Source organism: Archocentrus centrarchus, chromosome 14 (genome assembly GCF_007364275.1).
Source record: "Archocentrus centrarchus isolate MPI-CPG fArcCen1 chromosome 14, fArcCen1, whole genome shotgun sequence".
Taxonomy (NCBI): Eukaryota; Metazoa; Chordata; class Actinopteri; order Cichliformes; family Cichlidae; genus Archocentrus; species Archocentrus centrarchus.
Genome location: NC_044359.1, coordinates 34,259,501 through 34,278,265, shown reverse-complemented (window position 1 = coordinate 34,278,265; position 18,765 = coordinate 34,259,501). Strand labels below are relative to the sequence as shown.

General features: G+C 39.7%; 1 protein-coding gene across 1 annotated transcript in view; it reads right to left on the bottom strand.

Annotated features, from left to right (window-relative positions):
- The window catches only part of LOC115792035 (spectrin beta chain, non-erythrocytic 4-like), a 38,955-nt gene extending 22,752 nt beyond the window's left edge, over positions 1–16,203 (bottom strand). Inside the window, exon 1 of the mRNA XM_030746389.1 lies at positions 16,081–16,203. Coding sequence (XP_030602249.1) covers positions 16,081–16,203 — 123 coding nt within the window. The remainder of the gene's footprint in view (positions 1–16,080) is intronic.
- Positions 16,204–18,765: the final 2,562 nt, after the last annotated feature.

Genomic DNA, 18,765 nt, shown 5'->3' with positions numbered 1-18,765 from the left:
AGCCACAGTTGACTAGAAAACAAACAAAAACTAGTGATCAATTAATCAGTGTCTTCAACACATCACCTGTTTCATTACTAAAACACAATGCAACACAACACTCCTCAGAAAAAAGCTGACAAAATAATCCTCTTCTAATGAGAGTCATGATAACAAAATTAATCAGTATCTACATACCACCATATTATCACCTCATTCCCAACATTGCTGTAATTACTGATTTTAAGCAGGCCAGACCTGCAACCCTCTCGTTTATGGACAGCTGACAGGAGCAGGTGTTGTACCAGAAACTCATTTCCAATACCGTAAATTCCGGACTACAGAGCGCACCTGATTAAAAGCCCCATGCTCTAATTTTGTTCTTGTACAGGCCACACCGGATTTTAAGCCGCAGGTGTCCCACGTTGTAATATGAGATATTTAAACAGAAAGATATTACACATGAGAATTTTTTAATTTTTAATTTAATCTGTATGGTACCATAAACAAATACATATTGCAAATGCTTTTTTTCGAACAGTGCCTGTAACACGGCTACCTTTAAATATACGTACGTATCAGTAACACAAATTACGTTGCTTATGCTTTTTACTGAACAGTGCACGAACAACATTCTAATACCTCCTATAGGAGGTGTGTATATATATATAGTCATTGATCGCCTTCATCATCTTCTTCCTGCGCACTGAAACCATCAAAGTCCTCTTCTTCAGTGTCCGAATTGAACAGCCTCAGGACCTCGTCACTCACTTCAGCCTCTTCGTTATCACTCTCACTTGAGCGCATCCGGTCCTCTTCATCACGCAGAAGTCCAGCCTTTCGAAACCCATTGGTGATGGTGGATGTTTTGACACGGCTCTACGCATTTAGGATCTGGCAGACTTGAGTGAAAGATGCTCTTCGCATGCGGCATGTTTTGGTGAAGGATTTCCCACCGCTCATCATCCAATCCTCCCACTCAAGGTGCAGTGCCACTTTAAATGCCCGGTTCAGGCTGATGTCCAGTGGCTGCAAATACTTAGTGGTGCCCCCAGGAATCACAGCTGGAATTGAGTTTGTGCTCTTGATGGCAGCTTTCACTGAAACTTTTATATGGGCCCTCATTCTGTCCATAACGAGCAATGCTTTTTTTCTGTGAAAAAATCCTCCAGGTCACTTGGCATAGCACTCTCTGAGCCAATCCTTCATTAGGCTCTCTATCATCCAACCTTTCTTATTGACTTTCACCACGATTCCTTTTGGGAATTTTTCCTTTGGCATTGTCAGACGCTTAAAAATCACCATCGATGGAAACTTTAGTCCGGATGCTGTGCAGCTCAGAACACAGGTAAAATGTGTTCTCTCATGGCCACTTGTTTTCAGTGTGATGGACGAGTCACCTTTTTTATTAACAGTCCGAGTGAGAGGCAGGTCAAACGTCAAAGGTATTTCATCCATATTTATGATATCATCTGGCCCGGTGGAATTCTCTGCTATCTTTGTTTGAGTGAACGTGCGAAAGTTAGCAAGTTTTTCCTCGTAGCCAGGAGGGAGCTGGTGACACAAAATCGTGCGTGCCCTGACGGACAGGTCTTTTCGTCTAAAACACCAGGATGGCCCACCTCTAAAATCTTCGATTTTCATTTTGGTGGCGATTGCTTTAGCCTTCAGTCTGATCTGCATGGTGGAAACACCGCAGCCGCTTGCTCTCTGTGTATTAACCCAGTCTTCAAGAAAGTTTTCAAGTTTGGGCCATCTGCTATGGTTACCTCTGAAAGCTTTCATTGTCTTTTTGCAGTGACTCAGTTCTTCACGCTGGCGTCTCCACCGTCTAACCATCAATTCATTTATGCCAAGATTATGTGCAGCAGCTCGATTTTCTTCTTCAACCGCCAAATTGATCACCTTTAGCTTAAAAGCTGCATCATATGCTTTTCTTCGAGTGTTTTCCATGTTGATGAGGGTGAATACAAATGACAGATTTACAATACACTGAATTGGGAAAGTGCTCTTGATTTATTGCACAATTTCATTGGACCTCTGTGACCTACTCATCAATTTGATTGGTCTACTGTTACGAGGCAAAATGTTTTTGGGGGCATAAAAAAAAAACATGCATTAGACGCACCTTAGTATAGGTGCTAAAAAGTGTGGGAAAAAAGTAGTGACTTATAGTCCAGAATTTACAGTATTTACCAAAAAAATGATTGGCTGTACAGGGCTAGAATTGGTGATTCTAAATTGCCCATAGGTGTGAATGTGAGTGTGAATGGTTGTCTATCTCTCTGTGTTAGCCCTGCAACAGAATGCTGTCCAGGGTATACCCTGCCTCTCACCCTATGACAACTGGGATAGGTTCCAGCAACCACTGGGACCCTGAAAAAGATCAGTGGAAGAAAATGGATGGATGGATGATTGGCTGTATTTAAACTGCTGTAAATGAATTTTTCCCCTATAATTTGAGAAACATATGTCAAACATCTCTCTCATTGCTCTACCTCCTGGTAGTGGCTCAGGAGATAGAGCAGGTCACCTCCTAATCAGAATTTTGGCGGGTTGATTCCGGGCTGTGTGCCAAAGTGTCCTTGGGCAAGATACTGAACCCCAAGTTGCTCTCCAATGCAAGCATCGGAGTATGAATGTCTGTGAAAGGTAGACAGTAAGCACTTAGCTTAGCTTCATATGGAAGTAATTGTGTGAATGGGTGAATGCAAGGGCATAGGAATGAGTGGCAAACCACTTAAGAAAATGGCTTGAGTCTTTTACAAGCATAATGTCCATGTCATTTCAGGGCTGTACGCTTACTTTATCAGCCGCACTGGTACTAGCAAGCTAAATATTATAGTAGCACAAAAATAATTTAGTAGCGCACACAAGAGCAAAGTTTGATATGTTTCAGTGGTCGAAAACATTTAATACTGGTCAAAAATGCATTTACGTAGGTTGACTGGCAATAGAACTGGTCCTTTAATTAAACAAAGTTCTGACATGAAAGAACTCTCACAAATAATGTAATGAACAAATTATTCACTTTTTAATATCAGCCTTAAGTAAAAAAAAAAACAAAAAACAGCTATTAAAATATGCCTATTCAGTTTGAAACTCTGTTTGGCCAACAAAAACAAAATCTAAGACATAAAAATAATTATCAATAAAAATAAAAACCAACAGAAATAAATAAAAGTGATACCTCTCACATTTAATAGACAAGCTGTGTTCCTCACTGATGACACAGTGTGCTGTTGCACGGGCCAGAGCACACAAAAGGTTAAAAAAAAAAACAAAAAAAAAACACTGGCCTAGACAAGAGAGCCAAAATGTTTTTTCTGGCTCTCATTTGCAGCCACAAATTGCTTGCAAATTGACTTCTTGTCCAGTAAATATTGGACGAGTGACATTTTAAGATGTTATTTCTCTGATTATGTTTATTAGTTCTCTTTTGTATTCCTGTTTGTTTCTAGTCCCTTGTGTTTCCCTGTGTCAGGTCTGCGTCTCTGTCCAGTGTCTGTATGCCAGTTCCCTGTGTCAAGTCTGCGTGTACCTTGTTTAGTCACTTCCTGTTTTATTTTGACAGGCTTGTGTTCCCCGTGCTTTGTGTTTAATTTTGCTTCCCCTGTTATTAGTTTCATTTGCTTCACCTGCTGTGCCCTGCTGTTTCCTCATGCCCTGATTACCTAATGTGTATTTAAGCCCTCAGTTTTCATCTGTTCTTTGTCGCGTCATCATCAGTGTTCCCTTGCTGTGTGTGGCCCAGCATTATTGTTTTGTATTTAATTCTGGCACCTGTCCAGCTCCAGTTTAGCTGAGTTTATGGTTCCTTGTGTTTTTCTAATAAATTAAGTTCTATTTTGTCTGAGTCTGCATCCTGGGGTCCAGTCCTGCCTGCCACACACAAGCCATGAATGACATAAGATGACTGAAAAAGATTTTGTTTCTATACATGAAAGTAAACTGACAACAAGATGTTATAAACAAGCCATATTCGTGGCAACATTCCCAGCAGACCGTTTCACCTCATTCAAAAGAGTTTCTGACTCCTGCTGCTGTCTCCGCCTCCCAAACACTCTTTCAGAGAGGGGTGGGGGGAGTGCAGTGACATGACGTTACGTTGCGCCTTTGAAATAAAAGCATGCGAGTTAAATATTTCAAAATCAAGTATTCTTCTCCTCCCCGGTATAATTTTTGGGTGGGACAAATGCGCCTCTCCAACATTGGGGGGGACACGTTCCCCCTGGTTCCTACGCCTATGGGTGAATGTAGACGTGTTGTATAAGCGCTTTGAGTGCCTAGCCAGAGTAGAAAAGCGCTATATAAGAACTAGTCCATTTACTATTAATGATATCAAGGCATTCTGAGCGGGAAACAACACTCCTGTCATGAAGTAGAAGCTACAATCACTTTTTGGCAAAGTGACTTTTATATATTCTTTATTTATCAGGGTTAAAAAGTATCACTGACATTAAAAATGTCTTTTTAAAGAGAGATTTGGCCAAGAGGGCAGCAGAAATAGCAACAAATGTGACATTATAGTTCAACAAAGATATTTTAAGTGGCCAAAAAGGACTGGATTGATTATAATGTAGATACAATAATGCTAAGTCATAAAGATACTTCAAAACTGGTCATTTCTTCATTTTATATATAAGTCCTTCATAAATCCTGTTGACTACAGTCTGTTTACCCATATAGGCAAGGAAATTACACATTACAAACATCATAGTGCGACCGGCTCTTGTCGGAGACGGTCGCACTATCTCTCTCTCCCTGCCCTCCCCATCTCTCCGCTTGCTGCTTGCTGTGAGAGCGTCTTTTACACACTGTCCGAATAAGAACAAGATTGAAACATGGATCTGGCAAACTGGGCATTCTCCATCATTGATCGAATTTTTTCCACTATGAGATCCGGGACAGGGGAGCCTGCGTGTCCGAGTGGAACAGACCCGGTTGGATACGTCATCGACTCTTGGAGCTCGTGGAGACCGGTGTGCTTCTCAGCCCTTGGAGTGGAAGACGTGGAAGACGCATATATATTCGGCTTTTTGGTAGCGGTATCTTCTCTGTTTGGGCTCGGTGGATACCCGCTTTACTGGCAAATTAAGAAAATCTGGACGGCGGTTCGACATCTGCAGAGGCTGCCGACCCAGGTGGAAGGGCTGAGCAGAGCCGTACAAACTCAGACTCAAAGCCTGGTGGACCTGAGCCGCAAGATTAGCGGGCTCGCAGGCGAGAGGGGTTAGATCAGGAGATATAGTTCGGTTCTGCACAGTGAGGACGGCAATCAACGAATTTGGAATATTGGATTTTTGAATGGTTTCCCAGTAAGACTGAAGGCTGTTGGAAAAACAAGCAGCCTGTTCCAAAACAACATTTGTTATCAGGAATTCGGCTCCCCTGCCGGCCTTGGGTTGGCACCCATATCTCTCTCCAGGGCTCTGTGTGCGGCTGCTCTTCCCCCCACTCCGCGTTGTGATTTGTGAAGCTGGGTCTGGTGTACCACGGCCGCTGATGAAATTCCACCACTATCAGCGAACTGTTTTGGCTGGAACCTGGCATCTGGCTCCACAATGCCCCCAACTCTCGTCTCCGTCTGCATTCCCTCCTGACCTGACCTCACCTACCGCCGCTGTCCTAGCTTTACATGTGCAAATGCTTTGCTAAGGTGGTTTTTTTGGACCCTGGTATAGTGCTCTTTTTGAGCACTGTACAAGATGACTTTTTTTTAACCTAACTTCCCCATGATGTGTTGTTTTCTCCTCCTGCCAAAGGTAGCACTGCAAGTCAGCTGCATGACCCCAGGATACATATCCCCCCATGTGTGTTGTGTTTTGTGTATTCTTGGATGGTGTTCTGTAACTGCAATTTCCAATGTGTGAACTTGTTCACCCACATGGCAATAAACTTTCATTCATTCATTCATTCATTCATTCATTCATTCATTCATTCATTCATTCAAAAATCACTTTTTGACACAACACTGGCTGAACTGCAGGAGCTGGTTATATGCTAACATTATGCCAGCTAATTTTCGGCTTGAGCTCTGAGTAGTTTGATTATATTCTCACGTCATGGCAGTGTACTTGCTCAGTGTCCGAGTCATCCACAACATTAGATCCACTTTGAAGAAAGGTTCAGTAACGTTGGCTAACAGTAGCTAACTGCGGCAAAAACAGCACTGGCAGACAATCACTGCCAAAAAGTGATTTCGATTGTTTCCATGTGCATGTTTACGTGTAATATCTTTGCTCATATTTGTGACTAGCTTGTAGTCAACAAGATTTTTGAAGGGCTTGTTTATAAATTGAAGAAATTACCTGTTGTGCACGCATCTTTATGACTCTGTGTTTTTTTTCTACACTGTAAACCCGGATAAGTTGAATCTACTTAAAAAAAACCCAAGGTAACTCGTTGCCTTAATATTTTAAAGAAATGAAGCATTAGTTGAATAAGTGCAGTGGGCTATACTCAATGTACTTGAGGCCCTTTTGGAATGGAATGAAAGATTTAAGTTGAATGTACTAATAACAGATTTTCAGTAACTGAAGATACTTAGTTTAAGCAATTTATTTAAATCAGCTTGTTAAGTAAGCACTACTCCATTACCAATTGAACTAAATTGTATGTTCTGATTGACCACACTTATCTTTTATAGTTCTTAAAAATCAAAATATGTATTTTAATCAATCAAGCTGAGTAAATTAAAAATATAAAAAAAATTTTATTGAACATATCTTTTTCCATCCAGCCTCTTCAGGTTTGGGGAGCCTATCCCAGCTGACATTAGGGCTAACAAAGAGAGAGACAGAAAACCATTCACACCTATGGGCAATTTAGAATGACCAATTAACCTTAACTCCAGTAACTGTATGTCTTTGGACTGTGGGAGAAAACCCACGCAGACACGGGGAGAACATGAAAACTCCACACACCTGGGCGGAATCGAACCCAGACCTTCCTGACGTTTTTTCTAGCTATGTAGCAGCAGTGCGAACCACCGTGCTGCTCAACATGTCTTCAGTCCAATATCATCAATCCAGTCTGTTAAAACTGGCATAAACAAAACCATAAAACACCATAAACCATAACCCTAACCCATAAAACAAAACCTGATGATATCACGTTGTTTGAATTCAAACACATAATTACAATAAGACAGACCATTAAAAAAGTATGGTCTACTCAGAATTGATATGTAGCAAAATGACAGCTATTTAAGTAATATAAACTGTTTATTTCAGTAGAAGCTGTTGATTGGACTTAAAAACACAATTACAATAAAAAAGAACATGAAACAACTCAGCTTACTCAGAATTAACAAGTAATGTTCACATATTGGGCAATTTTAAGTAATATGAATTCGATATTTTTAAGTCGAATCAAAATCTGGGCTCACAGTGTATATTATAATCAATCCAGTATTTTTGGCCACTTAAATATCTTTATAGGACTGTGATGTTATATTTGTTGTAATTTCTGCTGCCCTCTTGGCCAGATCGCTCTAAAAAAAGACATTTTTAAAGTCAATGACAGTTTTAAATAAAGAAAATGAAAAAAATCACAGCCAAAAGGTGATTGTAGCTTCTACCTTGTGACAGGAGTGCTGCTTCTCACTCAAAATGATTTGATATCATTCATGGGGGATGTGTTTGACATATGGTTCGGAAATGTTAAGTCAAAAAGTCATTTACAACAGTTTAAATACAGCCTGTCATTTTTTGGCAAGTACCGGAAATCACTTTTTGGCAGACAATCGCTTTTGGGGACAACACCGGAGAGAAGTCCTGGAAAGTCTCAACAACTCACCTTCAGTATCGCTGTCATCGGACAGAAGTGAGCTGCTGTGACTCATCAACTCATTTCCAGAGCAAACACCCGTGGAAACTTCATTAGGTAAACAGTGATTTTACAATCTGCATTTGAGGGACTTGGAAGAAAAAATGTAAAATATCATAAAATATTTGATTAACAGATTATCTGTTTTTGTTCCTGATTTATTAATAAGGGTTGAGATTATCAGAATACATCAAAATATAGTGCACAAAATCATTTTTATACCTAGCAGAAACCCACCAGCTGGCTGCAGTGAACAGAACTGTGGCTTCTATAGCACGGTTATTAGTTAACCATGGTGAACCGTTACACCTCTAGTCAGTACATTATTTTCACTTTAAAACAAAAACTCCTATTCCACATCTCCTTAATTAGGCCACATAATGATGCTACCCTGAATGCACTGAGTAGATTATAATAATTAAATGTATCAAGTTTATAGTTTTTAGAGTCTTAATGTGTAGCTGTCATATCAGAGATAAACAGCAGCAATGACCACACAATGAGTAATAAAATAAATATATTAAGTTAGCAGAGTCTGAAGCAGAAAGCCTAGCTTAACTAAGAATACTGACAACAACCAACGTGATCACAGTCATCTATGACTGGGGTTTGAAGTTTTGTTGAGTCAGCTAGTGAAAGAAAACCTGGTTATGTCTACATGAAATACAGATAAAATCCTATTAAGATGCAGAAACAGGCACAAGTCACAAAATTATACGAAATACAGCTAGAACGGTATTTGTTATTTTATGCTGGATGATAAAATTATACACAACATATTTACCCTAGGAAAGTTAGAAAAACACAAAGCTAAAAGTATTGTTAAAGTTGGTGTAAAATTGAATATAATGATGTATATGTTAAGGCAAGTAAACACTACAGTAAAGTATGTGCTAGTGCTGGAAAGTGTACCAGAAAAATTATGAATGAAAATCCATAATATTAAGTTTTTAAATATCATCAAGCAAACAAAAGACATGATATAGTGGTTCTAATCATACTGTATGACACAAAAGTTTGTCTAAGATAGCAATCTGTAAGTCACAACTAACTTTCAAACATCAATGCACAAACATTTGTGAGACATTATAAGACTCCAAGAAACACAGCAGTCTGTTAACAGCTGGGAGGGACTCTGTTGCTATATTAAAGAACAGTAAACACAGATGGAAGGTGACGACAATAACTTGTGCTGAACACTGACTATTCTCAAAATGTAAATGAGCCCACCCACCACTTTAATCACACTTTCAATCTTGTTCTGACATATGGCATTGAAACTGAACATTCACCAGTATCCTCCAAAAACCCTCTTTCACAGCACAGTAGAATAAATTTCATTGCAGTAGATGTCTTTCTGAAAGTGCTGATACTAAGTTTAAGGATATACAGTTGTGTTCAAAATAATAGCAGTGCATTCAAAAACATGAATAAAGCTCAGAATCCTTGTAATAGTTTTTATTTACAGGCATTGGGGACACTGCACATATATTCTAAATCAAAACATGTAGTAAATGTATAAATTTTCCAATTACTTTACAGGAAATCAAGAAAAATTAATGTTGGGCAGTTAAAAAAAATAGCAGTGATGCATTTTTCTTTATAAACTCAAATATTCACTTTATGAACTGAAAAATCTTTAGGAATTAGCATTCCTGTGAATCACTAAACTAATATTTAGCACCATACCCATTGTTTCTGAGAACTCCTTCACATCTGTGTTGCATGGAGTTGACCAACTTCTGGCACTTGTGAACAGGTCCAGGATGATTTGACAACTTTCCACAATTCCTCTGCATTTCTTGGTTTTGCATAAGAAACAGCATTTTTGATGTCACCCCACAAGTTTTCTATAGGATTAAGGTCCGGGGATTGGGCTGACCACTCCATAACTTTAATTTTGGTCTGGAACCAAGATGCTGCTCGCTTACTGGTGTGGTTGAAGTAGTATTGTTCAAACACCCATTTCAAGGGCATTTCCTCTTCAGCATAAGGCAACATGACCTGTTCAAGGATTATGATGTATGCAAACTGATCCATGATCCCTGGTATGCAATAAATAGGCCTGACACCATAGTAAGAGAAACATTTGAATATCATGATGCTTGCACTAACATGCTTCACTGTGTACTGTGGCTTGAATTCAGTGTTTAGGGGTCATCTGACAAACTCTCTGGGGCCCTTGGACCCAAAAAGAACAATCTTAATTTCATCAGTCCACAAAATGTTTCTACATTTCTCTACAGGCCAGTCAATGTGTTCTTTGGCAAATTGCCACCTCTTCAGCACATGGCTTTTTTTTAACAGTGGGACTTTACGGGGGCTTCTTGCCGGCAGATTAGCCTCACACAGGCGTCTTCTAATTGTCACAGTACTCACAGGTAACATCAGACTGTCTCTGATCACCCTGGAGCTGATCATTGGCTGAGTCTTTGCCATCCTGGGTATTCTTCGATCCATTTGAATGGTAGTCTTCCATTTTCATCCACGTCTCTCTGGCTTTGCTTTCCATTTTAGAGCATTGGAGATCATTTTAGCAGAGCAGCCTATTGTTTTCTGCACTTCTTTATATGTTTTCCCCTCTCCAATCAACATTTTAATCAAAGAACACTCTTCTTTTGAACAATGTCTGGAATGGCCCATTTTTCTCAGGTTTTCAGTGAGAAATGCATGTACAACATGTGTTGGCTTCATCCTTAAATAAGGGCCACCTGCTTGACACCTGTTTTTTCACAGAATGAATGACCTCACTGATTGGACTCTATACTGCTATTTTTTTGAACACACCCCTTTCAATTAATTATTCAATTATACAGACTCAGGAGCATGCATCTCATGAATGTTAGGTCTGTTGGTTTTCTATGACTCTACTACACCTACTGGTAAATTATTTGCCATGTAGTAATATCACCTCAACAGAGAACTTCACTCAGACTGCTGGTTTAATTGTGGTTTCCAGGGTCTTTAAAAGTAGAATGTGAGGCAGAGTCTTCAGCTTTCAGCCCCCTCTACTCTAGAACCCACTTCCAGTTTGAATTCAGGAGACAGACATCAGGCGACCCTGAACCATCCCTTAGTTATGCTGCAATAGACCTAGGCTGCTGGGGGGTTCCCATGATGCACTGAGTATTTCGTCTTCACTCACCTCATTTCACTGTCTGTGTTTAAACACCACTCTGCATTTAATCATTAGTTATTTATTTCTTCCATAGTGTGTCTTTTGCCCTGTCTCCTTCATCTCACCCCCAACCGGTTGCAGCAGATGACTGCCCCTCCCCGAGCCTGGTTCTACTGGAGGTTTCTTCCTATTAAAGGGAGTTTGTTTTTGTTCCCACTTTCACCAAGTGGTTGCTCATAAGAGGTCATTTGATTGTTGGGGGTTTTTTACCTTACAATGTAAAGCACCTTGAGGTGACTGTTGTTGTGATTTGGCATTATAGAAATAAATGGAATCACTGAATCAAAAAATTAAAGAAATTATGAAATTGAGTCCATTGAGGACAATGTCAAGCAAAGTCTCTACTTAACTTTTCTTAACAAAACCAACATTGAACTGATGTTACTAACAAACAATAGGCAATGCATGATAAATAGTAGCTTATCCCTCTGTTAAAATCAGAAAATGTATTTCCCACAGTGAAAGTTTCCCAGTTATGATAAAGAACTACACAAGACAGTGAAGTCACACACATAAAATGTAATCTGCCACTGAATATAGACCCCAACAGATGCACAATAACTGAAAACTACAGTGGCAAGATATTTTAGAAAATTACTTTGTACTTGAAAAACAACAACAACAAAAAAACAGTTTGAGGATGTGCTTACAGTACCACAGACAGGGTATAGACACTATTGGTACTTCTGATTTACCGTACTAAGGAAAACACAGATGTAACTTAAGAACAGCAATCTGAACAATCCATGTTAGTGTGAGAGTGGGCCAGCATAAAGAGTCTAAAGAGTTTAAACTTAAAGCAGGCAAATGAAATTCATCCATCACTCATTTTATCCTTTACATTTTTGGGTTTTCTAATGTGATATGTTAAACTGTTGGAAGAAGGCCAAGTGAGGGAGTGCAATTTTTTAGTTTTGGTTGACTGGGATTTGTTATTTTTTGTTTGTTTGTAATCTGAACGGTTAAAAAAGTCAGCAGCTAAATATGGAAATATATTCTTTATATTATCAGTGTCAACTGTGTGTGATGTGTTATATACATAAACAAAAAACAGAGATCCACATTTATCTCAGTTTACTGCAAAAATGTGCTGGGTACCAGCCTTGAGCAAATCAGAGATAACCAATTCCTAAGGTATCCATTTTTAGTTAAGTAATTTGTGTCAGTTCAGTGATCACTTTCACAGTGTGTGTTTACAATCCACTGACCCCTGAGCTCATGGAAAGGCATGGCACAAGGTCAGCTGGGAGTCATTCCACTGTAAAAGAGAAACACCCATAGTTCCGCCACATATAAGAGCCAGCATGGAGCCGTGTGGCTGGTGTCATGCGGTGATTAAGTAATGTGAGAGAACAGAGGTAAGGGGCTGAGATGGGAACCCTGCTTAAAGGATGCACAGTTCTCTGGTCATGGCAGGGCTCAGGATCTTTTCTCTGTGTCTCTCAGGTAATGACAGCGATAGCACTGGGGTAGATTAAGATATGTCTCTAACTGTCACACTGGCACACATACAGTAGGAAATCATGCCAGTTAGCAGTCTTAATGGAGCAGTCATCTTCTACAGTCTGTCAGTTCTTTCAGTTTCTCTGCTGTTTGGCACGAAAGGTTACACAAATGCATTGATTTGGAAGTGAAGCAGTATCCTGTTTCATTCTGTTTTCATTTAAAGCTGAGATGTCATTCCAGGTAGAAGGCCTCTCCATGTCTCTTTGGGTGGAGTTGCATGATAAGAACCAAGCAGCAATCTACAGGGCTAATATAATATAAAACCAAGACAAAAGTGCAATAAATTGCAGTTCTCCAAATGACCACTTGAGGGTGGCAACAAAGGTGAGTCATCCCCCTTAGACTCCCATTTTAAAAATGCTCAACTTTATAGCAGAAATAAGTTTCAAAATAATCAGGCCAAAACTTTTGGGCTATGACTGCTTTGTGTATGCCTTTCATCCAAATATGGTCCCTTGTCAGCTGCAACAGAAATTAGATAGCAAAATTAAGACTTCAAAAGGGGACTTTGTAAACCAATGGGTGTGTCACAGTAGCTGTGTCCATCTGTTATATAAAGTCTGTTGGCACAACATCAAGTGTATTCCTTCATTCAAATTTAACTGTTTACTATCCCAGTGGTGGAAAAGGCACTAACTGCAATCTAAATGGTTCAAAGATGGTCCAGGTTTTTACTGTATGTTGTAACTATCACACTTTATATTCTACCTCTCAGCTTCAGCGCTGCAAACCAGCTCATAAAGGCATAAATAAAAATTAAGAATAAATGGGAACATTGCAATGGCAGGTCCTAGGACATATCCAGGCTAATCTTTGTACCTGCCTCAGGGCTGTTTTCAACATAATATTTGTCCTCTGGTTCTGTAATAATGAAGTATCTACAGTGTAGCTGCCAGATAATATTACAGTAATAAATAATACAGTTGCACACAGAAGGATCTGAGATTGATTAAAAGCCTTGAGTCGTGGATACTACACAATGTATATTTCAGTGAATTATAGTCATAAAAACAGACACTTATGTGAACCAGGTATCCTGAAATATGACACAGTTTTACAGCGAGTAGGTCATGCTGAAGGATTTATTGCTATTAAAGGAGACATTGACTGTTAACAGCTATATATATATATATATATATATATATATATAGGAGAGTGTGTTGGCAACTTTTGCGCACTGTAAGCCTCAGCACTCAGAGACCCTGTAACTTTACATAGTCTGCCACTTTTTGGCTCAGTTGCTATGGTTCCTAAATGCTTCTGCTTAGCAGGAACTCCATTTCCATTTCACAAACTGATTTCTTGCAATATGATCAGAGTACAGTGCTCTGTGAGTGCTTTAGTATGACCCATTCTTTCACAAATGTTTGTAAATGTTTGACAGCTCTTCCATTTATACTTCCTCAAATATTTTTGACCTGTCGAGATAAAAATTTCGACAAAAAGAATCCCAAACTGAGATGCACAAATGCAGAGGATTTATGTTACATCAAGTTGAAAGGTAAGCTGTGAATTGGGGATGAACAAATACATAATGACTTTTATATATCAAAAGCAAAACCTGCTGCATCCAGTCTAAAAGAGTAATCCTGGGAACAAATAGTTTTGTTAACCAACAGTATAAAACAGAAAGATACTCAGGTTACAATGATGTAAAAAAAAAAAAAAGGTGTTTGCATTACAGATGATGGAGCCATTTATTAATATTAGCTAGAAAAACTGACAACCCCACTAAATTATGATTGAATATATAGTGTAGCGGTCAAAGCAGATCTGGCTTATAATTTAGAGTTAAACTGATATATTTAAAATAAAGAAATGCCACAATGAGTGCTATACTGTAGGCTATGCCTGTTTGACTACATGAAGCCTTTTTCAGTGCCATTTGAGTTTTACTGCTACATTTGATTATTAATTGCCTCTGTCCTTTTGTAAAAACATCTCAGGCGTTCTAATGAATTTGATGACATTATTATTATTATTATCATTATTATTATAGTACACTGCTCAAATGGTAATATTAGAGGAGATAATATCCTGCACTTCTAGACTACAGTAAATAACCTCTTGAGAACCTAATTGAATGTGACTGCAACGATCCCTGGGAACAAGAAGGTATCCACAACAAAGACAACATAAACAGCATCTCAGAATTTAGGTACTACCAAAAACAATATTAGTTATTTTGTATCATTAATGAACAAAGCCAAGGTGTGTGTGTCAATCTGGGGTCTAGACTACAGCACAATGAACCTTCAAATGCAATACGGATTTTCTCATACCACTGCCACCCTATGAATATTTAGTAATTCAGTGTGTTCAGCAAAAAAAGGTCATTCAATAAAAATGAATAGTTAAGACAAATTGAAATGTAAACAAATTCTCTCAGGATAGGATGGAGAGGTAACGTTTAAGCAAAGTCAAAGTCTGCTAAACCTCAGCAACAAAGTAGTTTTTTTTAGATGTTTCTCTCTGGTAAAGGTGAAAATACTGACATACAGGTAGAAGCCACTCATTTGCTTCTTCTTTTCAAGCTTAGGTATGGACATCACATAGTCAAAAACACTGCTGCCAGAACACTCATTAAACAATAAATGATAACGTGCTGAAAGCTTTTGTATGAAAGGAAATGATCTGTTCATTAATCTGCCTTAGTTTCAGAATAAGGAAGAAAAATAATGATTAAAGCACTTAAAATGGAGGAATTATAAGACTACAGCTGTAAAAATAGTTTCTGGCTGACATTTTGCTAACATTCATATGACGCGTGATGGAGAAAGGCAAAGGAATACTTCCTGGTTTAACCAGCTTACAGTTTTTTAAGGATGCCATCAGTCTGAATGCACTACACACCACTACACACCACTACACATGCACAGTGCATATGGAGTCAGAATAAATCATATAAGTATCAAATGAAAGTATACTAGGCTCATTTCAATGAGCTATTAGCAGATACAGAGTCTCTGACTACTTTACATGCCTAGAGCCCATCTGAGCTTCACTGAAGCTGAGGGCATGGAGAACATTCTGCATGGATAGGAGATTGCTCTGTCAGGACAGCAAAGCATTATGGGAAAGCAAAGCCAAAAAAAAAAAAAAAAAAAAAAAAAAGCAAACCTGGGAATGTTTTTATGATGTGAATTGACCTTATATCACCTGTGTCAGATAACATTTGTACATAAAAGGAAGTTACAGAGTGTGCACTTGCTGCATTTGGCCATAACTGCTGCAAAGGGTTACATGTCCTCTGTATGATTCACTGTAACCTCCATAACTCATTGGTCCATAACAGACTGGTCGAACCTCAGCACCGAAAGGCAAAATAACCAAAGGGATCACGCCACCTGTGAATCTGAAAACAGCACAGCCACTATAGCAATGTAACCTTGACAATGTAATTCAGGATGTTCCCAAGCTGAGTGATAGCATCTCACACACTTTCACCTATTCGATTTTACTGCCACCACACCCACCATCAACACTGCTTCTCTATCACATGCTCTTTGGCTCACCTGCTCAGCCTCTTTGACCTCCCCACCCCTCCCCCACTCCCCCATAAACATCCCTTTATCACCTCCACTCACCTGTTCTATCTTGGCCAGCCATTCTTTATTGCGGGCCAGTTCTGCCATAAAGGCCTGGTGCTTCAGCCACTTCCGGTGTAGCTTTTGAGCTTCATCCCGCGCCGTGTCTCGGGCCATAAGCATCTTCTCTTCCACCCGCTGTCCCAAACACTCAACTGGAGGAGACAAAAATAGCCACTATCAGGAGCCCAACACTCGAGCCAGCCCTTCTTTCCCCTTTTTCCACAGGACGTCCTGCCTACCTCCTCTACGCAAGAGCCACCCGCTCTGCTCTGCAGGGGCCTAGGTACCTGTGCTGTCACCACCCACCCCAGCCCCCACCAGGCACACTTTTCTGGGGAAAAAAAAATCAAGATAAGCACCTCAGCAGCAATGGTAGCAAATGGAAACACTCAAGCCCTTCCTTCGGGTTGCCCCTGGGTCCTCATGTCCTACCGATTCATGGTGTTGCGGTCCTGATGCTGCAGTGCCTGCTAGTCAGTCTCAGAGATGACAAAAACAGACAGCTAAAAAGAGGAAATGCGCCAGTTACAACAATGGTAAAGAATGGCACACACATCCAAGATTCCTTGCAGTTTGATGGTTATCTTCTAGCTCCAAATGTCAGTTACAATCCAGCCATCAGTAATGTGTGTCTGTGTAGCATAGCAGAATCCTTCAGCCAGGGCAAAACCTGACCATCCACCGCTCACCAGTCCCGGTCAATCTGTAGTCCTGTCCAGTGATGCTGTAGACAGGAGGAGGAGGAAGAGTTGGAGTGGGAGGAGCAGGGTGAATGAGATGCAGAGGCAGTGCAGAGGAGGCCAGATAACATAAGGTGTCCGCTCTTGAAATGCATCGTTCCCACCGCTGCAAAGATGCACACGCAGGCTGATGAGAGATAGTCCACTATTTTCTCTCCTCAGTTCCTCTTCCTCAAGTCCCTGAACAGCTCAGCCGTGGTTGGTGCATGCTGCTGCAGTCCGTGCCTCTCAGCTACGCTCCTGTGTGTGTGCGTGCTTGCGTGAATGATTGTGTGTGAGTGTCTGTGCAATCACAATCAGCACTGCAGTGCCGAAGCAGAGCGAGAGAGAGCGAGAATGAGAGAGAGGAGGGAGGAAAGGGAGGAGAGAGAGACAGTGAGAGGAAATGGAAAAAGAGGGAGCGTCAGAGCAAAAAGAGCAGGAGAGAGCGAGTCAAAAGAGAGGAAAAAGATGATGTTAGTGTGTGTGTGTGTGTGTGTGGGGGGGGGGGGGGGGGGGGGGTGAAACAGAAAGAAGAGAGAGCCTGCGTCATCCCTCTGTGTCACCAGGGACATTTCTCTGCACTAGAAATGACTGCACTCGGAGCGGGAGCAGTTTTTTTTTTTTTTTGGGGGGGGGGGGGGTGTCTTTTTAAAACAGCTGAATGAGAGGAAAAGAAGACACATGCACACATGCTCCACGTTGCAGCTGACTGATTCGGATCACTGTTCTTTTACTATCTACAAGGGAACCTTCATGCAAAACTTCTCCTGTAAATATGTCATTTAGGTTTTGCAAAGGTTTTACTCTGCACTTAAGCTAATATCACACCCCCAGCTCTGAATTATAGATAGCTACATGTTATTAAAATGATAGTTAAGCTTTGCTGCAGCATCAGGTTTCTTTTGAATGTTCTTTAAAAATACAATTTTTGTCTATACTGAATCACCATGGCATCCAGTGACATTTAAAGTGTTATGAGTGAAGGCTGAACTGGAGCACTGCCCTAATCCTCCAAGTTTTATTGTTCAGCCTGGCTTTTTATTTTTGTGTTTAGTTTACACTTTAATAGATTATTCTTATTTTCTTGAACCAGCTAACCTGGCATATTTTATAACTAACATATGCAACATACTACAATACAGTTACAATGGGAGGCATAAGTCGGCTCTCAGACTCCAGTAAATTAGAAGTACTCATGTTCACTCGTGAAACTCATGTTTACAAACATTACTGATGTTAACATTTGCAGCATCAGAAATCATGAATAATTTAGACTACTTGTTTTAGTGTATTAAGAGCTGAGATGCAGTGACTATAGGTTTGAATTCAAAGATTTAAAAATGTAAAACATTTTATCTTAGGTTGCACTAATCACTGGACAAAAGAAATTTACCAAGTCTTCGAAATCAGATACCACAGAGCTCAACATCATGAATATATATACAGTCTACACTCTACAATAAACAAAGTTAAAAACAAACAAACAAACAAAAAAAAAATCAGCTTTTAGAAGAAAAAAATAAAAATCTGTATTTAAAACCAAAATTAGAAATACAATGGTATGCAAAAGTTTGGGCACCCCTGATAATTTTCATGGCTTTCCTTTATAAATCATTGGTTGTTTGGATCAGCAATTTCAGTTAAATATATCATATAGCAGAGAAACACAGTGATATTTGAGAAGTGAAATGAAGTTTATAGGATTTACAGAAAGTGTGCAATAATTATCTAAACAAAATTAGGCAGGTGCATACATTTGGGCACCCTTGTCGTATTATTGATTTGAATATCTTTAGCACTAATTATTGGAACACAAAATTTGTTTTGTAAGCTCAATGACCCTTGACCTACAAACACAGGGGAATCCAATTATGAGAAAGGGTTAAGGTGGCCAGTTGCAAGTGTTTCTCCTATTTGCATCTTCTCTGAAGAGTGGCAACATAGGAGCCTCAAAACAACT